A 27,753-nucleotide genomic window follows, 5' to 3' on the forward strand; every position below is an offset into this window, starting at 1 on the left:
GGCCTACAAAGCCAAAGGCAAATGGAAAAACAGCCAACAAATACAGCAGTAGAAATTTCCCCCAGGCCAGTATCTTTAGTTTGATGTTTGGTTCATTTGTCTGTATCTTTCTTGACCACATTTCATCTTCACTGTAGGATAAGACTTGGAGTTTAAAACTGACTTTGAACAGCACCTACTGCTCTGCTTAAGATGTTCTTGGTGGCAGTAATCATGGTCATAATGAAGGTGATGATGGCTGATAATGAATCTAGATCATTAAGGTCCTCAAGTTAATTATTCTGAAACAAATGAACTAGGTTGTCTGGCAGCATTGCCCAGAACTGCTAGTAATTTTTCCACCCTCAGTTTCTTCTCATTGGGCCAACCTGGCCTCTGTGTCCGGCTTCCCCAGCTGTGCTCCCATAGCAGCTGCAAAGGCCAGGCAGCCAATACCCTTGGCTCCACTCCACGTGGCCTCTCCCGAGAACTACCCCAAACTTCTCAGGATATTCGCTGCCCTGGGACTCCTGAAGCAGTGGAATATCAGGAGATAGTTTACAGACAGGTGCAACAACCAAGTGGAAGGAAAAGTCCACTGAAAATTCTGAAACTAAGTGTTTTTAACACTCAAGGGAAGTTGAAGTCAATTTTACTTTTTGTTTATTATTTTAATTCTGTGCCAGTCCTTTTCTGATCATCTGTTGTATGCAAGACACTGGTCTTTATCCTTATCTTCCATTCCACACACCCAGCAATATGAAAAAAACTTTACTTTTTTCTTTTCTAATAGGTAAGCTTACATTAATCCCTAAATTGCAGGTGCTAAAATAAAACAGCAGCATGAATAACTAATTTAGAATTAAAAGAAAAGGTTATTGGCTAAGGACACAACAGCTGAGTATTTATCAAATATTCTTCAAAGTGTTTTATTAAATACCAAACTGATATGAAGAAATATATTTCACATGTCAACATACTAAGAATGATGATATAATAGACTTCTGAGTACCCTTCATTAAACTTTAAAACATCAGAATTTTTGAAACCCTTGAGGATGCTTCTCTAAAAGCATCGTCCTTTCTATCCCAGCCCTCACCCAGAGAAAACCACCATCTGCATTTTGTGTTTATCATTCCCTTGCTTTTCTTCATGAGTCTTTCACATTTCACAATATGTTGTTTACTTCTGAATGTTTGGAGAGTTTATATAAATGAAATCATACCATATGAATTGTTCTGCAACTCACTTTTTTCACCAAACACAATGTTCCTATTATTTATATGTGAATAGCTGTGGCTCATTTTCTCTCTTTTTGTATGCCATTGTGTAAATACACTGCCATGTATTCATCCAGTTTCCTGCTACTAGACACTTGTATTATTTTCAGTTCTTTTTCTACTAATAATGCTGCTGTAATACTTTTTATTGATGTCTCCTTGTACATGTACAAACACTTCTAAGAATATATATCTAGCTTGGGAACAGTTGGTTTGAAAGTATGCAGTTTCCACTTCACCAGGTAATCCCCATTGCTTTCCAGAGCAGCTGCAGATGTGGATGTGGTGCTACTGCCCTACAGCCTTGCCTAGAGTTTTCAGATTTTTAATTTTCATCAATGCAGAGGGTATTGTGCCTTCAATTCCCATTTCTCACATTAGTAATAACATCGAGCCTATTTCTCTAGTTCTTTTTTTCCAAGTGCCTGTTCAAGAATGTGGCCCATTTTTCTACTGGATTGTTTGTCTTTTTCTTATTGATTTGTAAGAATTCTTTTCTTTTAAAGATAGTTTTAAATCCTTACCGGAGGATATGTTTATTGATTATTTAGAGAGAGAGGAAGGGTAGGGGGACAGAGAGAGAGAGAGAGAGAGAGAGAGAGAGAAACATCAATTATCAATTGTCTCTCCTAAGCTCCCCAGCTGGGGATTGAACCATAACCTAGGTATGTACCCTAACCAGGATCAAACCTACAACTGCAACCTCTTGGTGTATGGAACAATGCTCCAACCAACTGAGTCACCCACCAGGGCTATAAAAATTTTTCATAAGAGTTTATATTAACCCTTTGTTTATTGTGTGCAAGTAGCTTCTGTGAAGAATTTTCACAGAGTTCATTACATTTATTCCTAAGTTTCTTTTTTTAATATTTAAATTATATTTTCTATTTTGCAGGTATATGGGAAGGCAAATGATATATAAACTTTTCATTTCATCTGTGCTAAATTTTATTATTAATTCTAATAATTTACTTGTAGATTCTTTTGTATTTTCTTCATAATTATATCATTGGTGAATAATACATTTTTGTTTCTTCTTTATCAGTAAAAATACTATATACCATTCTTTTGTTTTTCTTGCTTTATAATACTAGCTGTAAATCGTGTATGAAACAGGTGACTTCTGGCCAAGATGGAGGCATAGGTAGGTACACTTTACCTCCTTGCACAATCAAAAGAAGGACAACAACAAATTAAAAAAAAATACCCAGAACTTCCAGAAATTTCAACTGTATGGAATTCTGACAACCAAGCAGTTAAAGAAGAAACATTTGTCCAGACTGGTGAGAGGGGTGGAGACAAGCAGCCAGGGTACAGAGGATTCACAGCAAGGTGGTGGCTGGTGGACCAGGTAGTCCCACATTTGCATGCAGACAACCTGGGAGGAACAACTGGGGAAAGAGATAGACCACACAAACCAGGGTTCCAGCACAGGGAAATAAAGCCTCAAAACCTCTGACTGTAAAAATTTGTGGGCGTTGCGGTCATGGTAGAAACTCCCAGCCCCACAGGAGAGACCCACAGAGTCCTAGAATGTACATAAACCCACCCAACTAGGTATTAGCACCAAAAGGGTCCAATTTGCCTGTGGGTAGTGGGGGAGGTGACTGAAAGCTGTCAGAAAGCCAAGCAAGTGGCATTGTTCCCTCTCGACCCCACCCCCACCTACAGCACCACACTGCAGTGATGAGGGTCACCTCACTATGGCAAATACCTAAGACTCTGCCCCTTACCACATAACAGGCAGGCCGAGACAAAAACATATGGCCCAGATGAAAGAGCAAATCAAAGCTCCAAAAATAGAACTAAGTGATGAAGTGATAGCCCACCTATCAGATGCAGAGTTCAAAACACTGGTAATCAGGATGCTCACAGAAATGGCTGGGTATGATCACAAAATAGAGGAAAAAGTGAATGATATGAAATGTGAAATAAAGGAAAATGTACAGGGAACCAACAGTGAAAGGAAGGAAATTGGAACTCAAATCAATGATTTGAAACAAAAGGAAGAAATAAACATTCAACCAGAACAGAATGAAGAAACAAGAATTCAAAAAAATGAGGAGAAGCTTAGGAACCTCCAGGACAACTTTAAACATCCGACATCTGAATCAAAGGGATGCCAGAAGGAGAACAAAAAGAGCAAGAAATTGAAAACTTATTTGAACAAATAATGAAAGAGAACTTCCCTAATCTGGGAAATGAAATAGACTTCCAGGAAGTTCAGTAAGCTCAGAGAGTCCCAAAGAAGTTGGACCCAAGGAAGCACACACCAAGGCACATCATAATTACATTAGCCAAGATTAAAGAGAAGGAGAGAATCTTAAAAGCAGCAAGAGAAAAGGAGACAGTTACCTACAAACGAATTCCCACAAGACTATCAGCTGATTTCTCAAAAGAAACCCTGCAGGCAAGAAGGGGCTGGAAAGAAGTATTTGAAGTCATGAAAGGCAAGGACCTATATCCAAGATTACTCTATCCAGCAAAGTTCTCATTTAGAATGGAAGGGCAGATAAAGTGCTTCTCAGATAAGGTCAAGTTAAAGGAGTTCATTATCACCAAGGCCTTATTAAATGAAATGTTAAAGGAACTTATCTAAGAAAAATAAGAAGATCAAAACTATGAACAGTAAAATGACAACAAACTCAAAACTATCAACAACCAAACCTAAAAAAAAATAAAAAAAAAAAACAAGCAAACTAAGCAAATAAGTAGAACATGAACAGATTCATAGAAATAGAGATCACATGGAGTATTATCAATGGGGAGGCAGAGGGGCAAGAATGGGGTGAAAGGTACAGGGAATAAGGAGCATAAATGGCAGGTACAAAATAGACAGAGTAAGGTTAAGAATAACATGGGAAATGGAGAAGCTAAAGAACTTATATGCACAATCCATGGACATGAACTAAAGTGGGGGGGGGGAATGCTGATGGGAGTGGGGGTGCAGGGCATAGGAAAATAAAGGGGAGAAAAAATGGGACAACTGTAATAACATAATCGATAAAATATATTAAAAAACAAAAATAAAAATAAAACAGGCAATAGTGAACATCTTTGATTTGTTCTCATGTATCAACTAGATTCTTAAACATTTCATCGTTAAGTATAAACTTTAGTATTATAAGTATTTTCTCTATACTATTTATCACAGAAAGAATATTTCTATTTCTAGTTTGGTAAGAATTTGTATCACGAATAGATTTTAAATTTTGTCAGATATGTTTCTCTACATTTACTGCATTAATCTATGATAGTAACGCTTTAAAATGTTTATGTAATATATTACATTAATGGATAATCAAATGATGACAACATTATATTCCTGGATAGCCCCAACTTGATCACCATGAGTTTTCACTCTTGTATATTGTTAGATTCAGTGAACTAACTTGGTTTTATAATTTTATATTTATGCTTATGCAGTTTTACGTTTTGTCTGATTTGGTTTTGGTACCAGATTTTGCTAACTTCATAAATAGATTTGGTTGCATTTCATCCTGTTTTCTCCTCTGAAATGATTTGTATAAAATAGTTAGAACTCACCTATAAATATCAGAGTCTGGTATTTCCATTCTGAAGATACTTTAAACTTATGGCTCAATTTTTTAATGATTTAGAACTATTTTGATTTTCTAATTAGTTTTCTAATCAGTTTCAGTTAGTTATATATTTATGAGAATTTACTATATATTTTAGTAAATTATATCAAAGTTTTCAAATGTCTTGCCATAGTTATTTTTAATATCCTCCATTATCTTTCTAATCTATTCTGTATCTGTGCTTATGGTTTTTTCATTCCTGATATTTTGGTCTTCTCTATTTTTTTATTGATCAACCTTGCCAGAGGTTTGTGTAGTTCATTAATCTTTCAAAAAGAGCTTTGAATTTATTGATTTCCTAATATAATTTATCTTCTATTTTATTTATTTTTGCTCATGTTTCTGATTTCCCTTTTCACGCTTTATTTTAACTAAGTTGAGTGTCTAGCACATTAATTTTCAGGCTTTCTTCTTATATAAACATTCAAGATTAAATATTTCTATTTCTGTATTGTTTTAGTTGCATGCTAGTAGTTATTCTAGAGTATTCTTCTTATCAGTCAGTTTTAATACATCCTAATTGATCATGTTGTATTCTATCACTCATGAATTTTTGGAATTATGTTTTTATTCCCATATATAGAGTCACTCTATGCTGTGTTATTTATTTCTACCATTGGTGCACTAGAGCCTAATAGTATGCTCAATATAAAGGTTATACTCCTCAAAGGCTCTTTAGGTTATAAGGATCACCTAACTTAGCTAAATAATTCACGCAATTTTCTGTTTTCTTTTGTATTTTTCACTAAAGACTTATAAAATTTAATATGCTAGTATATCAGTTTAAAATAAATAAGAATTAGAAATTAAGATCCCAACAAAACAAACAAGCAAGCAAAATAGAACCAGAGACATTAAAATGAAAGGCAAACTGACAGTTACCAGCGGGGAGGGGATAACAGGGGCAAAGGGGAAAGGGCTTTCAGAAACGTGTATAAAGGACCCAGGGACAAGGCCAAAGAGGGGTAGGATCAAGGGTGGGAAGTGGGGATGGCTGGGGTTGAGGAGAGTGGGGGGAGGGGGGGGGAATGGAGACCACTGTACTTGAACATCAATAAAAAAAGAGAGAGAGAAAAGAAATTAAGATACCACTGGGAAATTGTGTGACCTGATAAGTTAAAGACGGGACTAAAAAGAATCAACTCCTGCTTTTGTTTCAATAATTTTGCTCTCGCCCACAACCTCTTATTTTTAAAGTGTCACTCCAAGTCTTCCTCGACAATGAATAACATTAGTTTCATGGACAAAACCCCTCATGCTCATGACAGTATTAAGTGTGACTGTCATTCATTCTCAGACTCAGAAGAACATTCCTTCCAATGGAATGGACACTTTAAAGGACTGAAAACAGAAAGACAATTAAACTGATCAAATTGGACCAGGTAAATATATACCCACTAGCTCAAAAAAAAAAAAAAAAAAAAAGGAACAAAACAATGACATCTGAAACTAATAGAAGATGGGGATACACATATGAGAAGCATGTCTCAAACACATGGAAGTCTTTGGTGGACAGAAGGGAGATCCCTGGCTGCTTTGATGCCACTCCCAGCTCTGCCATATGGGTTAGCAGGTTGAGTGTTCCAGGGGCAGAACCACATAGCAACTCTGCTCATTTCAGCTCAGCTGGCACTTAGCAATTCATTGCCCCATAGATCCATCTTCATGGGATCTAACAGAAGGTACTTTTCCTTGAAGTCTGGAAATTAGAGCTCTTACTGCCTAAAAAGCTCAGTTTTTCTAGAAGGAATGCTAACTCTGTTGCTAGCAGAGTTCACTGATAGGAAGCCAGAAGCCAGGGGCCTGCTTCAGCCATGGTGTTCTGATTTATTTGGTTTCAGTAACCATTTAGCCTCCCAGTGCTTGCCATCTCACAACATAAGCATATGTGTAGCCCACATAAAAGGAACATACTTTGTAAGCCTAATAAATGTAAGAGACTGCGCTTACAAAGATGAATGCAGACTGGCTCTAGCTCTTGAGCAGCTCAGTATTCAGTGGGCCAGAGAGGCATAAATATAGATATTCAGTATGTTAAGCAGTATGTGTAAGTTCCTGAAGTGCTCTCTGCCAAGTGATTTCAGATACACATAATTCTTCACTTCTGTTCACATCTTTCCTATTTCTCTTTTCTACACCCTCTAGGTGTCTCCTCGCCTCCCTACAGCGTCAGCGCCCTTTGCTGACCCGCCCTCTGTGTGCTCCAGTACCCTAGCTGTCTTTTTGTTTTTCTGACTATCTAAAAAGTCTCATTAAAGCCCACAGTGTTAGTCGTTACTTCCAGATGCAAATGATGCCTAGATCTAAATCTTCATCACCCCGCCACTGCTTTTATCCAACCCCTCTTTAACATCAGAAATGCTTGGGAGAGTTTCAGAATCAGTCACTTTGCACCCAGATGTAAAGCTTTCTAAACACCCAACCATACCAACATGAGCGGTGTTTCTAAAGTACAAATCTAATCATAGCACTTCCTTGCTTAAATTATTTTAATTGTTCCTGTAACTTCAGAAGACACACAAGTTCTTTTATCTCTGGCTCCTGCCCATCTAACTAGTTCACTGCCTGCCACCCCCACCCACCAGATCCTGGAATCCAACCACACTCAGCTACCCAATTCCCTCACACTCTGCTTGGATGTGCTTTCCCTTCCCAATTGTTTGCTCATTGGAGACTCGGTTCAATCTGTCACAGGACCTGAACCATCCCTGCTTAAACCAAGTTATTACGGCCTCCAACTGGCAGTCTTCCAAACCACCGTCATGCTGATTAACAATAATCACAGCCCTAGATCAATTTATCTACCACTAACTCTTTAAAGAATGCCCAGTACAGTGATAGCCAATTTGCCTGAAGCCAATATGCAAAAAAAAAAAAAAATTATTTACCAGTCAATCATTTGATTAATATATCAAACTTCCTATTTTCCAAAAACTCTGATCACTGTAACCCCACATAGTTCTACTGGCTAGCAGGGACCAAAAATGTTGCAGGCGGCCCAGACTCGGGGCCTTCAGACGCTCCCCCTCTGTCTCCCAGTTTCTGCAGCCACTGTTCCTCTATCCCTCTGCCCCTTCCTCTTTTCATCCCTGTGTCCCCAGCACCCTCCACTTCTAGCCTTGCCTTCCCTTCTCTCTGTCCCCTGGTCTTCCCTCCCTGCCCTCTGCCACAGCCGTGCCCTATGGCCCTCTCTGTTCTTCCGTTTCCCCTCTTGGGTTGCCTCGCTCTAGAGTCCGCAGGTCACACTGTGCGTTACACTGACTCTCCTCTTCAACTTTGCCCCAGCAGAGAGTCCCCCACTTTTACCCAGATCCCTCCTATTGCAATGACAGGGCCAGGGCAGAGGCAAGGTAGCATTTTGTAAAACAGTGCTATAAGGACAAAATGAAAACCGATGAAATGACACTTCACAAATCTTCAAAAAGCTGTTAAAAATTTCCATCCAAAATCAATTACTACAACCTTATGAATAGTTAAGAGAAACAAATTTGGGTTCGTTGATAAAGCTCACAAATCTATCTAAGTACTCATAATGTGAAACTTGCCACAGGGGTCTCAGGGATGCTGAAATGTTAGCCAAACAGCAAATGATTCTAACAAGAATTTGAAAAAAAATTGATATAAACTGAAAGCCTCCCATATGAAATGCTAAACTTCTGTTACATCTATTAGAAGAATATATTCCAGAAAGATAGATCTGTGAATATATTCATAAGAATATATTGAAGAGAATAAGCCTCCATAGGAAACTTAGCTTTTTAAAAAAAAATCAAACAGATCTTAAAACACTGCGAAGAAGAATAAAAAGAATATATTTTTATAATTGAATTTATTTTGAAAGTATAGTTTCAAAATATGTATAAGAAAAATATATTCATATTCATTTACTATAATTAAAATAATACATCTTAAAATATCTTTATACATCTGTAAAAGTGATAAAGTGGGCAAATTATTCATTTAGCAAAGGGATCCTTCAATAAATTGGTGAATGGCTCATCTTTGTGCATTAGCCATTCAGTGACTGATCCTTCAGCAAATCCACCCCAGCATATTAACCTCTCTAACCAGTCTCATTGCAATGCACATAATTATTCATATATCACCCAGCTCCCTCAGGAGACATCTTATTCACTTTGTATCCCCAGAACTTAGCACAATGTGTTTCATCTTATGAAGACTTAAAAAAAATTGACAAATGAATAAACAAATGAATTCATAAATGACCTTTACCCTGCATTAACCCAAATACTTTCTTCTTGCAGGCTAAATAACAAAGGGAATCTGAATATAAATGAGTAAAGACCAAGGAGAAAAACCTTTTTTGCACGTTTTACTCTTTATAACCACATTGGTACAAGGTGTGTCCAGAAGGTACCCAACCATGTAATATGAAACATAGGGACAGTTATTAAATAAGATACAAGAAATATTGTACATAAGACAATGATGCCTCAGTCCCCTTCAAAGTGGACACCTTGGGACCTCACACATTTCTCCCAGTCACCATCCGTTACCCTGTCATATTTTCCTGAATATCATTGACAGCCTGAAATCTCTTTCCTTTCAAAGCTGATTTTAGTTTTGGGAAAAGCCAAAAATTGCAGGGCACCAAACTTGGGCTGTAGGGGGTGTTGGGTCACCTGGGTGACTTGACGTTTCACCAAAAAACTCTGCATGAGATGTGACACATGAGTGGGTGCAATGTTGTGGTGAAGCTGCCAATCACCTGTTATCCATAGCTGTGGCCTTCTAAATCATCCAAATAGCTTCCATGGAGGAATGTTCAAGCTTAATACAAAATTTGATACAAATTCATTGTTCTACTCACTCAGTCATTTTGAATGCAATGGCCACACAGTATACATGTTCATTCAACAACATCTATTGCCCTCACTGACTGGTACAGTGAAGTCATCATTGTTCACTCATGTGTATCCCAGTCCAGTCTCCTCAGCTGTCAGGTTACATCTATGTTACACAAACAGTTCACATTGTATTAACAATGGCTGGACTTTTTTTGGACAGACTTCATGTGTGTACACACACACACACACATAGCCTCATAAGTATTTTGCTTATTAATCATAGGCCTAATATCAAAGTTTAAGAAAGTATGTAAATGTGGAGCTTGAAATAAAATTGTATTATATTAACGGTTGCTTGGGGTAAAAAATAAAACTTCATTGGACAATTAAAATATTTCTTATTCAAAATATTCTGTTATACTTAGGTTTGCCTGTGATTTATCAATAACTCACATGCTATAAAAGAGTTTAGACAAAATGTTCCCTGTATATGTAGCAAAGACTGTATATATCTTCTAGTTGTTATTGTCAACATGCGTAAATGTTGATTTGTACCCACCGTGCTGATTCATGGTTCACCAGGAACCACGTGGCCAACACTGCCCCATCAGAGCTTAAACACACTGCTTTGCCAGCACCTGCCAAGGCTCTATCTGCTTTGAACTTATACATCCAATTTCCTGCTTTATACCTACTGTTGTACATCACCCATATTCAAAACTGAATTTGTAGTCATGCCCCAGCCTCATTTTTCCTCCTTAGATCTCAACTTTAGTGACCTGTACTAGCCTTCATTCCCTTATTTCTCCCAAACCCTCTTTTAATAAGATTCACAGAGAATACATGGAAAGAACCAAGGGGAGATAAAATATCTGCTCTGTTAATAGTGGCACAGTAACTCCCAAATTACAAGTCTTCCCAGTATGAAGAAGGATGTTTAGGACTGAGACCCAAAATATACTCCTTTCTCAACTGAAACTTACTACCTGCAGATAGGAAAGCCAAAGCACTCCAGGCCTGAACAAAGGCAATACCAAATGATGAATTAAAAATTGTGCTACACACAAGCAGTGTGACCTTCAAACTCACCCAAAAGGTAGATCCGGCCCTTGACTGTCAGGCTCTGGCCCATCTCACCAATCAGATGTCATTCCTCTCCACCTAAGATCAGGACACTATGTTTGTGGGAGAGAGAATCTACAATGTACAATCAGCTTCTCGCTTCTTACCAGGCAGCAAACATCCTCTGGGGTGCCCTGGGGACTAGGGATAAGGTTTCCTGCCTTAACACTCTCTACCATGTCCTTAGGTATCCAAGCTCAGTACTTGGCCATAAATCTAAACCACATTGTTTTTCTTACTTCCTTATCATCCTTTCTGTTCTATCGATCACCAGATCCTGAAGTTTTATCTTCTAGATCTTTCTGCATACATCTTTTTCTCTCCATCCATCCTCCCTTGATGTTAGATCCAGTTATCTTCCTTTGCCAAAACAACAGGAGCAATCTCCTAATTCTTTCTGATTTAAGTCTTGTTCCATTTCTAATCTAATCTCTGCATTGCAGCCAGAGTAATTCTGAAGCTCAATTCTGATCATGTTACCCTCTGACAGCTTCCCATTAACTACAAGGACAAAGGACGAGCTCCTCAGAATGATTTACAAAACCCTTCATGAACTACTAACTTTCTAAACTCATTTGCCCCATTCTCCACCCCATCCTCATCCCAGTGATATGAAAATGCCTGTCATTTCTGGCAGTCTGTGCAGCTGCAAACCTTCATCCCTTTGTTCATGTAATTCCTCCTGTCTGAAATGCTCTTGACTCCTGTCTCATTTAGTTAACTCTGATTCAACTCTGAAGATTCTGTTGAAACCATTGCTCCTTCAGGAAGCTTTCCATCCTCCATACTTGTCTGCTCCCTCAGTCTGGGGAAATTACTCCTCTTCTGTACTCACTCCATGAATAGCTACATTATTGAACTGAATACCCTATCTTGCCTTTTTCCTATGTCTGTCTTCCTATTGGTTAGAGGCCATATCCCCAGTAACTAGAGGTTACCAACACTCAAGATAAGTCTGTGGGCTTCAACCAAACACTTTGTTTTCCCATATCACTTATTCATTCCTTAATTTATCCACTAATTCAATAATAACTTATTGATGAATTTTATGAGTTTCACCCCACGTGTGCACTTTTGCCTGGCTGAGTAATATCCTAATTTCCCAGAAGTGTTTGGCCTGTGTGGGAACCAATCGTTTTCCTGCTTCACTACACATTCCACGGTATGTGAAGAACATTTGTTAGCCATTTTTAAACTGTGATTTGCAAATTACCCATTTGAATCATTTTTCTAAACGCTCGTTCTGGTGACACTCCTGACTGATCACACTGCATCTCCTTGATGGGGATAGGCTGACATAAACGATGCTGTCTAAAAGCCTAATACTCTGGAACTGTGAGGCTATTGCTCCTCCTTGCTGCTTCCATCTGCAGAAAATGCAAATCTCAGTGGCAGCCATCAGAATTAAATACACTTGGATAAACAATAATAGCAAAATAATGTCCAATTATTTTTTCACAGCAGGTCTTTGAAGTCACTCAGGTTCAGCTGGACTCTTCTTGTTTCAGAAATCGGCTGCTCAAGGACTTCAGGAGCTAATGGGCACTGATCTTCTTTTTGTTTTCTTTTGTTTTTGTTTTGTTTTGTTTTTATTCCAGTCCATAAAGGGTCAAGTTTAAAGAGCTTTGATATAAACCCTACATTCTCCAAAAAAAAGTCTCAAAAAAAATGGGGAATCTTAGAGGCTGGGAGGTAGCCATCTATTCCAGGGGCAGTGGACCTAGGAACCTGAGAATAATGAACAATAGGCTCTCTCAGTGCTTCTGGCAACAAAGATAATGAGTGGCCAAAGAGTACAGGCAGGAGGGAGTCAGGAGGAAGGGGTCCATGAAAAGGCCAGAAGAAAAGGCCTCTGTAATTCTCCTTCCACCATGGGCCCATTTCTCCAGGAAAGAGGAAGATTTGTAAGAGTAAGAGTAAGACCTCATAAAGAGAATTGTAAAATAATAATAATGGCAATCTAATTGGTTAATATTACACCTAATAACCAAATTAATAAATATACCCTAAAATCTTTTGGAAATATATTAAGCATACACACACTCTGACACCTCTATCAGGAACCAAAATATTCAACAACCAACTCAAAATATACCAGGCAACCAGAACAGATGCCCACCACAAACACCAGGAAGGCCATCCTGGAGCACCAAGTTAAATGCATATACATACAGTTGAATACACATACAACGGCACACACACCAGACATGCTTCCCTCTCTTGTGAAGTTCCATACTGAATTTTACTTTGGTTTCTCTTTTAAGCAACAAGAATGACTAGTGATAAAAATGTTGAAGAGAAATCTGAAGTCATTCTTGTGTATATTGTTTTTTTTTCTTCCTGAAGCTTAAAAAATTACATAAGATTTTCTTTCTCCATTTTCAGCCTTGTATTTGTCCTTCTCTCTCTTCCCTAAAGACCAGGAATTCCCCAACTCCCACACCCCCTCAATCCAGAGCTCCCTTCTGAAAACAGAAACTAAAGGAGAACCTATGCTGACCCTGGGCCACCTGCCTCGCCGGAATCCCTGAGTGTGGCCTTCCTTCCCATCCTTCTCATGGATCTCTCCAAGATCCCACACCCCCCAGCAAGTTCATACTTCATTCTTCTGCCTTTTCTTCCAGATCTTGTTTCAAATCCAATCCTCTACTCAAACTTTTCACACGTTATCATTATTATTTTGCCATTCTGTCCTTTAAAAATTCTTTGGCGAATAGTAATTTTAGGGTGTTCTGAGGCTCATGTCATGGAGCCAAAGCTCTCACCCCATTGTTCAATGGGAACATTTATTAAATACCTCATGTCAGTCATTCTCCTGGGTAATTTACTTATGCATCTCATTCAACCATTACAATGCAGTAGAAGCATCATTCCCACTTTGCCGGAACCTGGGAGTCAGAGGGGCTGAGGAATTTGTCACTGATCGCACAGCTAGTAAGCGGTGAAATCAGGGCTGGAACCCTGGAGATTGTTTGACTAGGATCTCGTGTTCTTTCATACCCAATGTGGCTGCTGTAAAATAAATGGCAAAAATAATAATAATAATAACAACTAGTCAAAGTTACAGAGTCTCACCTCAATTTAACTAACATTATTCTAAACTCACTCAAGTGTTTACAAATAAAAAAAGGCTGAGTCACCACTCTACATCTTAACATTGCTTATAAATTTTAAGCTAACTGAGCCTTAAGGAACTCTAAACTTTAGGAAAATGTTAACCAAAATAGCTTTTGTCTATTACTATTGAGGGGAAATAAAGTTTTAAGTTACAGATTCCTGGTGTATATTGCCATTTATTTGAATTAATGTTCCACTGTGTATCCAGGGAGTATAAAATGATCAGGGATGATCAGTCGGGAGTTAAATGACAAAAGCAACAAACCCAAAGCCCTATGTTAATGGTTGGGAGGATTACATTTTTTTCTTTAGATTTGGAGAGAAGAACCAAGTATTTACAGGTAGACATGGCCCCCAAGTAAAGAGGAGAGCTTGTTTCTTGTGTTTGTTTTTGTTTTTTTTTTAAGAAAGAATTCCTGTAATGAATTATAGTTTATATTTTTAAAGCAGGTGGGGTAATTTTTATTATTGTTTCAAATATGCTCCTGAGATTGATTATTTTTTATCAAACATTCTTTATTGTATCAGCAAGTGGTCAAATAACACATTTGCTCCATAAGAAAAGAGAAGAGGTATTTGGGCTGCTTATTTCTGCTCAGGGTTGAGATGTTTGTGTGTCTGTGTGTCTGTGTGTCTGCAGGTGTGTGCTGGGGGGCAGGGGGCGCTTGCTGGGATCAATTGCACTCAGGCAGGGTTGGCTCCTCCTGGCCTCCCTGGCCTGGGGAGGCACAGACAGTGACTTACCCAGTTTCTAGCAGTGCGCTGATTAACCGTGAACCTCATATAAGACTCTATTGTTTTCAACCTCAGAAATATTTACCAAAAAATCAGAGACCATGACCTACTGGACAAGAGGAAAACTGTCACAGCACTGAAAGCAGGCGAGGACCGCGCCATTCTCCTGGGACTGACCATGATGGTGTGCTCCATCATGATGTACTTTCTGCTGGGCATCACCCTCCTGCGCTCATACATGCAGAGGTAACACCACCAGGGGGCTAGGCCAGTGTCTTCTGTCTCTGCCTTCTCCCTTCTCCCGTTCTTTCCTAAGAAGAGCTTGGAGCAATGTCTGGCACATAATATTTTTCAATTATGTTGTCTAGTAATAATGCTAAAATATCTGTATTTATACACTGCCTACTATGTGCCAGGAACTTTTCATACATCACTTACTTAATTTCACAACTATTCTATGAGGTAAATATTAATATACTCATTATTAAAATGGCAAAACTGAGGCTAAAGATAGAAATAATTCGCCCAGTGTCACACAGCTCTAGCATGTGGCAGAGCCAAGATTCAAACCCACACACACTAATTCCAGGGACCCTGCTCCTGTCTCTTCACACTTCTGTTCATTCTCCACCCTCATTCCTTTTTTAACCCCTTCCTCCTCCAGCGCCCCACACATCAGTGGTTCTCAACTGCACATCTAAAATTCCTGAGAAACTTCTAAAAATACTTGTGCTCAGTCCCCCCACCATTGTCCCAGAGGTCAGATTTAATTGCTCTGGAGTGGGAACCAGTCACCAGTAGCTCTTAAATTTCCCCGGGTGATTCTAATGTGCTGTGAAAGCTGAGAAACACTGCTGTGTGCCAACTTGAAAAAAAGTACAGATTTTGAACCCTTTTCATGTTGCTATTTGCCCATGGTTTACTGAATAGATAGGAAGGCAATTAAATCACTGAGATTTCACATGTATTCCCCCGTGAGTAGGCCACAACATCTCTAGCTAACACTGCCTGTAAATTGGACACTGTGAGCACAGGAGAGCCCAGCATTACTCTAACAAACAGGGAAAGTCTCGCACTGGTTAGCTTAAAGAGATGAGAGCCTTTCAAATGAAAAACTGAGGTTTTGATCCAAAAAAGAATCAAACCACTCTGTGTCATTTAATTCTCCACTTAAATTAATACTTTCACTTTAGAAGCAAACTGTAGCTGAAATACAGTAATTTGCTAAAATTAAGGCATCATCTCTCTCACTTGTCACTGCTCTGCTCTGTTTCCTGGAAGCCTTCAGCTGTCTCCTTCTCAGTGAAAGTGCTGATGATTCAGGCCCCGAGTGTTCACTGACTACAAACCACTTTCGATCCCTCACATCTGCTTAGAGCCATCTAAGACTTGCTTCTCTATGGATAAGCAAATTCTGATCACCCACATCCTAGGAAAATTCACTTTGCTACACCAGAGGGGGTCAAGGCTACTACAGTGCCTCTGGTATACAAGAAAAGGGGGTCCCCCCTGACTGGTGTGGCTCAGTGGATTGAATGCAGGCCTGCAAACCAAAGGGTCGCCAGTTCAATTCCTAGTCAGGGCACATGCCTGGATTACAGGCCAGATCCCCACTATGGGGGGGGGGGGGGTGTGTGAGAGGCAACCACACATTAATGTTGCTCTCCCTCCCTTTCTCCCTCCCTTCCCCTCTGTTTAAAATAAATAAATAAAAATCCTTAAAAGGAGGAAAGAAAAGGGGGGCCCTGCCAATACATGTCCAGCAAAACAAAGAGGTATTATTCTGTAAAGAAAACATGTAGTCTTTTGTTCACTACAGAAATCAGCTTACACCCAGGAGCAAAATATCGACTGCTGGTGTGTTACTTCCAAACCACAAATATTACTCTTGGTCATAAAATTATAAATATTTTAGAGTAAAAAGCGAGTCAATAAGCAGCTAGAAGGGTTTTTTTTCTTTAATCTTTCCAACTGAAAGGTCCCAGGGCACGAACATGAAGCTGGTAGTCAGCACAGACAGTCCCCTTTTCCACTTGTGCTCTTGGAAGGCACAGAGGAGGCACCACAACACAGAACCAGCCTGGGCCCTGGAGAAAGAAATCCAGGCTTAGATGGAATCACACTTCCATCACTTACTAGCTCTGTGTCCTTGCATGCTGCTTGATTTCTCTGGCCTTCAGCTCACTCACCCGTAAAGGGAACTAATACCCAACATACAGACAAGAGAGGATAATGTATATAAAACACCAATTAAGGTGGAAAGAAGGGGATGCACAAGTGATATCTCATGGTATGATCAAAATGTGCAGCTATCTTTTCTCCGTTATTAGAAAGGCCTTGAAGAAATACACCCCTGTCCTTCCATCTGTCGAGTTGGACTTCAAGCCCCTCCACCCCTTTGGCATCTCTCCTCCTCTTCTCCCTTATACCTTCTCTGCCTATAGACCAGGCAGACATTATAGAGGTGAGGGCTGGGGCATGGCAGGAAGCTGCTTACAAGGCAGAAATACAGAGTGAGTGCAGGTTGTGATATAACAAAGTGCTTTATGCTTATCAGTGAATTCGAGATAGGAAAAAATAACTTAAATCAAACATTGACCAATATTATACTATGACCAATGGTAGTCATTGAAAGAGTTCTCAGGTGCCAGGCAAATTTTGTCTATGTTTATATTACTGTTTGCCTACGGCTATTCGATTCAAAGGAATAAACTTTAACAAAGAGGTTTTATCATAGATTTGGAAAACATTTTTCAGGCTAAGGACAAATGACCCCCTCTATTTATGCTTGCCTTGCCGTTAGCTCTTTGAACCTGTGTTTTACCCTTCCCGTCTCTCTGCAGCGTGTGGACCGAAGAGTCTCAATGCACCTTGTTGAACGCATCCATTACAGAAACGTTTAACTGCTCCTTCAGCTGTGGCCCAGACTGCTGGAAACTCTCTCAGTACCCTTGCCTCCAGGTGTACGTTAACCTGACTTCTTCAGGCGAAAAGCTTCTTCTGTACCACACTGAAGAGACGATAAAAATCAATCAGAAGGTAGGTCACCCCTGCAAATCTCCCGCACTCAGCTCATCTCTCTCTGAAGTTCCCCTGTGCCAGCGTTTCAAAGGAAAATGCCACCAGGAAGCAGGCCCTGCCTCATCTATAAACAGAACTCACTATTTAACTCTGGCCTGGGAAACATTTATTTTCTGTGCACGTTGTGGACAAATCACTCCCCCATTCTGTGGCAATGCGGATTTACCCTTTACTTCCGTTTAGAAGAATAAACATCATATCCTTATTTATACACAAGTGGATTGAGTCTTTCAAAGCAAATGTACAGCTCAGTCAGAGTTGTACAAGCTAAAATCCCAGCTATTTGTCATATATCTGGGATCCTTGGGGTAAAGCTGTATTTGCTTTTCCACAGTCATTGTCACTTAGTTCTATGAACTTGGGGATGTAACTTAACTTCTCTGAGCCTCAGCTTCCTTTTCTCTAAAAAGGTAAAAAACAATGGCCATCTTTCAGGCTCACTGTGAAAAATGGAGCAGAGAATGTCAGGTGCTGAGCAGAGCGCAGTACCTGGCACAGGGGAGACTGTCAATCCAAGGTTACAGTGTGTATGCCCGTGTCTTTCTCCATGTGTATTATGTCCACATAATGCATATGGAGGCTGAATTTTCCAGCACTGATGGACATATTACACATATGGACATAATACTTACAGAAGCTGAATTTCCCAACACTGATATATTCAAGTTCACATGGTAGGTGGTCAAGGTGCATGTAAAATTTGCAGTTATAAGGACTGTGATAACCAGTCAAGTGTCAGCAGAACCAACCTGCTATTATCAGTTTTAAGTTGAATATACTGAGTTTTGTATTTATGGTAGCAATTCAGATGACCAGAGTACTCTTATATGCGAAAGCAACCCGGTGCCACTCCAATAGGATAAGTGGCCCTCGTTACCCAGGTACAGGCCTCATGAACTTCAGCTTCCCTTGTAAAAACTTGTCATGACAAATACCAGCATTTAAGTGACATAGATTGTATGTATTGAAAAAACACAGTAGCTTTGGAGTGTGATTCTAGAACATAGGCTTTATTTTGTGATATATTGACACAAAATAAAGAAATCCATCTTTCGTTTTCATTGCAATAACTTACAAGAATTCTTGCAACTGTCCCTGAGGACTCAACATAATAAATATTTCAAAGAATGGCTTTTGAAAATTCTGCCCTGACTTCCTTTGTTTGTGATGGCCACAAACAATGCCAGTCCTCACCCTTTTCTACAAATCTATAAAGCTCAGCTCTCCCACAAAGTGTGCGTCTTTCAAGATCTTCCCTCAGGTCAGACTTTTAAATCAAAGCTGACCTGTAGCAACAAATACTTATAAAACTCTCCAAATTTCATGGAATTGGAAATTGGCCAAAGTCGAATAAGCATCAAAAAGTGGGACACATTTCCACTTCTTCATTTTGATATTTTATCACTGCAGCCCTGTAAATGCATTAACAGGGCTATAAACAGGAATTGGACCTACCATAGAAAGTCTCAGTTAAAAATTTAGGACCAGTATCTTGTCTGCTGTCAACATGGTAGGTCAGTTTTTGGTTATAATGGGGCAAATGCCATTACCTTGTTTTTAACTTGTTTTGCATGTTTCTGTATGTGACTTATAACACACATACAGAAACATGCAAGGAATGAAAGAATACAGCTCAAGCATTAATTACAGAGTTTCCTACATGTAACTACCATGAGGATAAAGAAATAAAACATTTCCTGCACCACAAAAACACCCTTCATGCCTCCTCCCAATAACTATGGGCTCTGCACTCTGACAAATGTAACAACTCTCCTGACATGGCAATTATTTTCTTATTTTTCTTTATAGTTTTATTACCTAGGCATATATCCCCAAACACTGTATTTTAGTTTTGCCTGGTTTTTAAACGTTACATGAATGGGATCGTACAGAATATTTCCCTTTGTGTCTGGCTTCCTTCACACAACACTGTATTTGGTAGAGTCATTCCATTTGGTGATGCATCATTCATTTTTATTAATGTATTATTTCCTGTGATATGAACATGCCAATTTATTTACTCATTCTACTTTTGGTGGACATTTTGAGTCACAGTGTGGCACCATTACAAGTAATTCCGCCATGAATAGTCTCATATACATCTTTCGGTGTACAGGCACACGCATGTCTGTCGGGTATAAATCTGGGAATGGAATATCTAGCTCACAGAGTATACTTAGTTTAGGAGATAATGACAAATGGTTTTCCAACATGCTTTCACCAATATACACTCTCACCAACCCTGTACGTATGAGAGTTTTTATTGCTACAAATCCTCACCAATACTTGGTATCATCTGTAATTTTAATTTTAGCTGATATGGTAATATTTCCTTTGGTTCTCACGACTACTGTTGCCAAATGCCTTTCCTTTACTATTAGCCATTTGGATATTGTGTTTTGTACAATGTCTGTTCAAGCCCCTTGTCCATTTTTCTATTGGATCATTTCTTCTGCATATTCATTCTAGGGATTCTTTAAATCTAGATATGAACCTCCATTGGTTATATGTCTTAAAAACATCTTCTCCCATTATGTGGCCTTCGCAGTCTCTTAATGATGTCTTTATATGAAAGAACTTTATAATTTCAATACAGCCAAATGTTACCTTTTTGGTGGTTTTTTTTTTGGGGGGGGGGTTCTATTCAGTCTTTATATACCCTGAGGTCATCATTTTCCTAAATTATTTTCCAGAAGCAAATGGTTTCTCTTTTGACATCTAGAGTACAATCAACCTGGAATTGACATTTATGTAGGGGTTGAGTTTCTGGGTATCTTTTTTTTTTTCATATGAACATCTACTTGCCCAAGTTCATTTATGAAAAAAACACCCTTTTCTTACCTGATTATCTTTGTAATCCTATTTCCCCTTCTATTTTTGTGGCAGTTATCTGTTCTGTTGCTATTATTGTAGTGTTTAGCCTAGAGATTATAACTTGAAATCTTGACTAATCAAGAACAATAAAATATTTTATCTCCATGTATCATCTTCCCAACTTATATATTATTATTGCTTTTCTATATATACCATAAGCTCATGCAGACATTATTATTGTTTTTGTGTATAGTAGGTATTAATTTACATGTGTTTCCATGATTTTCCATTTTCATTATTCTTCATTCCTTCCTTAATCTCTGGTCTTCAGTCTGAGTTCATGTTTCCACTGCCAGAAGAACACTCTGTAATTAGTATTAAGTAATATCTGTTCTAAAGAATTATCTCAGTTTTCATTTGTCTGAAAATATTTTATTTCATTCTCATTCTTGAAGAATACATTCACTGAGCATAAAACTCTTAAGTTGGTTGTTATTTATTTCCGTACATTGAAAACATCCCATTGTCTCCTGATGAGCATTGTTATCATTTAGAGATCAGCTTTAAGCTAGTTGCTGCTTCCTTGAAAGTAGTCGTGGTCTATTTTAAAGATTATTTTCTTTGGTTTCCTACAGTTTTACCATTATGTACCAAAGTGCACATTTATTTTTATTTACCCTGCTTAGTGTTCCCAGGGCCTGTTCCCTGATGTTCTCTGTCAAGTTTAGATAGCTCTCAGTCATGATCACATCAAATACTGTGTGCTCTCATTCTCTCCCATTTCTGGCTTCCTTGGACTCCAAATTGGCTACATGTTAGGTTTTCTCATTATATTCCCTGTGTGTCTTATTCTTCTTTTTATGTTTTCCATTTTTTTTGTCTTTTTGTGCTTCATTCTGGATATTGACCTATCCTCAAATTTGAAATTCTCTCCTCAGCTCTGTTAAGTCTACTGTTAAACCCATCCTTTGAGTTCTTAATGTCTCTCACTGTAATATTCATTTCTAAAAATCCATTTAGGTTTTATTTTGTAAGTTTTAGTTTTCTACAATATTCTAATTCTTGTCTTTTGAATCCTTCAACATAAAAAATAAAATTGTAGAGATTTCCAGCCAAGATGGAGGCATAGGTAGACACACTGTGCCTCCTCACACAACCAAAAGGACAACAACAATTTAAAAACAAAAAACAACCAGAACTGACAGAAAATCAAACTGTAAGGAAGTTCAACAACCAAGGAGTTAAAGAAGATGCATTCATCCAACCAGTAGGAGGAGCAGAGTCAGGCAGCCAGGGAGGAGAGAACTCGAAGAAAGGCAGTGGCTGGCAGACCAGGTGGTCCCACATTCGCACGCAGATAAACCAGGTGAAACAAAGAGGGAGCAGGACGGGCCACACAATTCAGGGTCCCAGTGCAGGGAAATACAGCCTCAAACCACTGATTGAAAACACCTGTGGAGAGACCCATGGGGTCCTAGAATGTACACAAACCCACCCACATGGGAATCAGCACCAGAAGGGCCCAATTAGCTTGGGGGAAGTGGGGGAAGTGACTGAAATCCAGCTGAGAGCAAAGCAAGCGGCACTGTTCCCTCTCGGAACCCCTCCCCGACATAGTGCCACAACCCAGCAATGTGGGTTGCCCCACCCTAGTGAACACCTAAGGCTCTGCCCCTCACTACATAATAGGACATCAAGACAAAAAAAAAAAAAATGGCCCTAGCAAAAGAACAGATCAAAGCTCCAGAAAAAATACAACTAAGCAACTAAGAGATAGCCAACCTATCAGAGGCACAGTTCAAAACACTGGTAATAAGGATGCTCACAGAATTGGTTGAATTTGGTCACAAATTAGATGAAAAAATGAAGACTACACTAAGTGAAATAAAGGAAAATGTACAGGGAACCAATAGTGATGGGAAGGAAACCAGTTATCAAATCAACAGTGTGGACCAGAAGGAAGAAAGAAACATCCAATCAGAAAAGAATGAAGAAACAAGAATTCAAAAAAAAATGAGAGTAGGAACCTTCAGGACATCTTTAAATGTTCCAGTATCTGAATCATAGAGGTACCAAAAGAAGAAGAGGAAGAGCAACAAGTGGAAAAGTTATTTGAACAAATAATAAAGGAGAACTTCCCCAATCTGGCAAAGGAAATAGACTTCCAGGAAGTCCAGGAAGCTCAGAGTCCCAAAGAAGTTGAACCCAAGGAGGAACTCACCAAGGCACATTATAATTACATTAGCCAAGGTAAAAATGAAGGAAAGAATCCTAGAAGCAGTAAGGGAAAAGGAGACAGATACCTATGAAGGAGTTCCCATCAGACTGTCAGCTGATTTCTCAAAAGAGACCATACAGGCAAGAAGGGGCTGGAAAGAAGTATTCCAACTAATGAAAGGCAAGGACCTACATCCAAGATTGCTCTATCCAGCAAAGCTTTCATTTAGAATGGAAAGGCAGATAAAGTGCTTCTCAGATAAGATCAAGTTAAAGGAGTTCATCACCACCAAGTCCTTATTTTATGAAATGTTAAAGGGACTTACCTAAGGAAAAGAAGATCAAAAGTATGAACAGTAAAATGACAACAAACTCACAATTATTAACCACCATACCTAAAACAAAAACAAAAAGAAACTAAGCAAAGAACTAGGACAGGAACAGAACCACAGAAATGGAGACCACATGGGGGTTATCAACAGGGAAGTGTGGGGTGGGGGAGGTAGGGAGAATAAGTAGCATAGATGGTAGGTAGAAAATAGACAGGGGGAGGGTAAGAATTGTTTGGGAAATGTAGAAGCCAAAGAACTTATATGTAGGACACATGGACATGAACTAAAGGGGCGGGGGATGTGGGTGAGAGGGGGTGTGCAGGATGGAGGGGTGTGAAGGGGGAAAATGGGACAATAGTAATAGCATGATCAATAAAATATATTTTAAAAAATAAAATAAAAATAAAATTGTAGTTAAAGTTTATTTTGATGACCTTAATATCTGAAGCCCCTACATGCCTATTCTATTTTCCTCTCTTTTTTCACATGTTATGTAATATCTGGTTAATTTTTATTATGTTTCACATATCATATTTACAAAATTAATTATAAAAATAATTTTAAGCCTAGAATAATGTCATATTTTCCCAAACTTATTTCCATTTGCTTCTGTCAGGCCCTGGGTGTATTAGTCATTCATGATCACCTCGTCCTGATTTCATAAATTGAGACAATCAAGTCTCAACAGAAGTCCCTGTGAATACCTGTTTACTTCAGGTTTCCCATTACTCCTACAATGCAGCCCTTAATCGTCCCAACACAGAATGAAAGGAGGGTGTCATCAGGGCCTCCACTGGACAGGCCCTAGCTCTGCAAGGCCGTCAAAAGTTCCATTCAGCTTTCCTGGCTCTGAACCCTCTTCTGGAATCAGCAGATGCTCCCAGGGGAAAGGTGGTACCCAATCCTGGCTCACCTTCCCAGCCTGGTAGCATTTCACTCTCTAAATAGCTGTCCTCTGCCCTTAATCAGAAGTGTATACATTGAAAATACATTTATCTGCATGTCAGAAGGCCATTAAGCCATGATCTCAATCCAACATAAGAAATATTCAGGATATTCCTGGGGGAAAAACTTAAAATACTCTCTATGTGGATCTCTCCTTTCTGTTAACTTTCCTCTAAGCTCACCAAAAAGAGTAGTCTTCCCCATAGTTGCCAAAAATGGTAGCTTTATTAAGGTACATAAGGCACTACTGACAATGTTTGGTTTAAGACAAGAAGAGGCAAAGGATATCAATCAAGCAAGCTGTCTGCATCTTTGTAAAAAATATCCAAAGGATTTTATTTTTAAATTTTCACACTCTCTCATACATTCCTTTTCATTAGGCTTTAAAGGCAGTGCCCAGCCTCTTGTCAACATTATAGCTAAAGCTGCTTAAGCTGATAAGCTGGCACGGTCTTGTTGAGCAATTGCCTAACAGGCTCTGGGAATGCAAGTGGGCTGAAGGGCCCCTGCCTCACCTGGTGAAATGGTGTCACAAGAATCGTAAACAGTGGCTAAGTATTAATTCACCATGATTGTTGAATTCTTCAATGTGATCTCCTTGGGGAGTTTAAAATCTTTCTACCCACCAGAGAGTCTTAAAACATTCCCACCTGTTTTGAGAGTGAATTTAAAGTGAATTTTGATGCATAACAAGAAAATATAATTATTTTTTGATATGTGGTATAATACCTTATGTATGGTATTTTATACATTACTATAATGGGAAAGATAGCTATTTTGGGTAGAGAATAAATTCTACCAATTAGCCAGTTATTTACAACTCCAAACTCGAAATCATGCCTCATTTTATCACCCATTCTGAAGTTTTCCAGGTTCCCTAAATCCTGAGAACATGCAAATCTAGAACAAGGTTTCTCAGCTTCAGCACTACTGACATTAAGGATGGAATACTCTGCTTTCTGTATAGGTGGGTGGGAGCCTGTCCTGCATGTTGTAGGATGTTTAGCAGCATCCCTGGTTCTATTCACTAGATCCCTGGCATCCTCCTCCCTCCAGTTGTGACAACTAAAAATGTCTCCAGACAGTTCTGAACCACTGCTCTAGATTTTATTTAGCTGTAAGCTTGTATGCTGTGAAATGCTGGAATCCTAAGCAAAACTTGTACTCTTTGAGTTCCTCTGCACAGCATTCATAGGATAATGGGAAAGGGGAAGAAAATGTGAAGTTGAGGATCTCACTGGGAAATAAAAGGGACCAAAGATTTAGTAAGTGTCTACTATGAACTATGTGCCCGGCACCATGCTAAGAACTTTATAAAAATTATCTCATTTAATCCTGACTGAACCTCTACTTGTAAAGTAATAATACCCAGATTTTATCAAGACCTCAAAATGTGCCAGGCACAGTATAGTAATAAATATTTCATATGAACTCATTTAATTACAGCAGAAATCCCAATTATTATGTACCACCATTATCTCTGCTTTATAATAATGAATCAGAGCTCAGAAAATGAAATAATTTTCCCAAAGTCATACATACACTAACTAGGTCCAAATTAAAAATTCAAGTCTCTTTACCTCATCATGTTAACTCTTAAAGAGAAAAACACTACAGCATTCTCTTGAAAGACAAAAAATAAGAGCTCTGAAAAATCTAAATTTCATGAGATATTTGTCCTTCTGATGGTATATTTTAGTGAACAGCTGAGAATCCATTCCATTCCATCATACTTCAAGAGATACTTAGGATCAAGTAAAAGGCCATGAACAAAGACTAGAATTATCTGCGATCCATAGGGAAGGTCAGGGTTGTATATTTAGCACCAGTTTACATAGGGTGAATACTAGGCAGATATAAGTGCACCCTGAAAAGGCGGGAGAAAAACCTGCCTGGATATTTGACATACGACATCTTCATAATTCAAACCTTAATTTTAGGGATATTGATTAGACATTTCCTGAAACTGCAATGGACCAAAGATTCAGAAATGTTTTGGTTATTGATGAAGTTTAGTCACTGCTCACCAAAGCTAAATTCTGGAAGAGCCAAGGGCATCCTTATGCATAAATGAAAGGAGGAATGTGCCTAAAAGACGCTTGTCCTGAGCATCAAGAAGAGATAAATGGAGAAGGAATCTACTCCTTTCCAATTTCCGAGAAAGAGGACCAAGGTGAAGTGTGAGGTCAAATTACATATCTGACTTACTCTGGGCCTAACTGGGCATCATAGGCCTGGGGGCTCCGTGGGTTAAACTACTCTGGGTATTGACTAATCTTAAGGTTCCAGGAAGCTTCTACTTCATTAGTGAATAGCTGAGGTCTTTTAAGCGTCTGCCCCAAATCAAACAGGAAAGCCGTAATATATGTAAAAGATCTGAAAAACACGAAAAAGAAAAACCTCTCTTAGGAGGAACCTGTGTCAATACTGAAAGAAACCTAAGTACATAGCAGAGTGGGAACACTACCTGCCTTTGATCTACCAAACATGTCAAACAGCCCTGCTTGCCCAAATCAAGCAGACACAGGAAGTGCAAACTAAACAAGTATAGACTGAATTTGGGGGGATTCACTTCCTTATAGATCAGGACATCTCAAAAGGAAAAGAACATAGAATCCCAGTTTACCCTCTCAGCTCCTCCAACCATCACTAATACTCTGAGAACTCAAAGTACGAAATACACTTGGGGTCCAGAGTCACCCAAGGCTGCCAGCTGGTGACCTGTCTGCTCTTTGAATGCAGGGCTGATGTTTTCTTCTCTGGCCCAGAACACAAAGCCTGACACACTGTACGCACTTAATAAACACATTTGAGAATACTGGGGAAAGTTCCATCTGACTTTGGAACCAAGAATCTTTATGTTTCACATGAACAATATTTTTATTTTTGTTTTGTTTTTATCTCATATACATCGTAGAGTAGAATGTCCAGCTACCAAAGAGTTCTGAGAGCAAATCCGTGGCCCCTCCCTGTGAATGGATATAATCTTTACTGAGAGCCTTTTTAGCCTCATTCCTGGTGCCATGTCATCACCTCACTCCTGTTTTGTATTCTTTTCCTGTTTCTCTCCGGTTGCTCTATCCTACATTGTTTACGTTTTTGATGCCCAGGCCTGGCATGCTACCTGGCACATTAGAGACAATAACTAGTGATTGCATTTTATTAAATGTCTAACCCCTCTCTGAAATAAGACACTCCACCTTTTATAAAAGAACAAAACCCTTTCCTAAGGTGATCCTGAGACCTGATAGCTCCCTTCCTACACTCCTAAGGAAAAGGGGGCTGACCAGTGAGGTACTGAAATTCAAACACCCTCTCCTCCCTGTCCCCAACTCCTCCCCACATCTTTTACTTTCAGGTGAAGACCTGCCACTTTGGGCTTCACACAGGTCTACAAAGCATGTCTAAGCAAAGCGCAAAAGGTAGTTTCTCAAAACTTCTGTCTATCAGGAGAATAAAAATAACTCTATTGACGTAAAAGATTCTAGAAGTGAGCCTAAGGGGAAAAAAAAATTTTCAGTGACTTTCCAAAGAATGGGAAAGAAGATGCACTTGCCGGGTCTCTGTTGCCACGTAAGGGAAAGGACAGTCAGGAAAAGGTGACAGGGCTCGGGTTTCCTCAGCTGGGAGACAAGAGGTCATGTCGTGGAGCCATCTCTGTGGTTTTCAATACTAAAGAGAATTTAAGGGACTTGGGAAAGCAGAGGGTTTATTAACAAAA

At 39.1% G+C, this 27,753-nt stretch overlaps 1 protein-coding gene across 3 annotated transcripts in view; it reads left to right on the forward strand.

Annotated features, from left to right (window-relative positions):
* KCNMB2 (potassium calcium-activated channel subfamily M regulatory beta subunit 2) overlaps positions 1-27,753 on the forward strand; it is a 337,204-nt gene that overhangs the window by 303,267 nt on the left and 6,184 nt on the right. For all 3 annotated transcript variants that reach the window (XM_036017715.1, XM_028505295.2, XM_036017714.1), the window contains 2 exons: positions 14,719-14,889; positions 17,487-17,682. In XM_036017715.1, coding sequence (XP_035873608.1) covers positions 14,719-14,889; positions 17,487-17,682 — 367 coding nt within the window. The remainder of the gene's footprint in view (positions 1-14,718; positions 14,890-17,486; positions 17,683-27,753) is intronic.

This window comes from Phyllostomus discolor, chromosome 2 (genome assembly GCF_004126475.2).
Source record: "Phyllostomus discolor isolate MPI-MPIP mPhyDis1 chromosome 2, mPhyDis1.pri.v3, whole genome shotgun sequence".
Taxonomy (NCBI): domain Eukaryota; kingdom Metazoa; phylum Chordata; class Mammalia; order Chiroptera; family Phyllostomidae; genus Phyllostomus; species Phyllostomus discolor.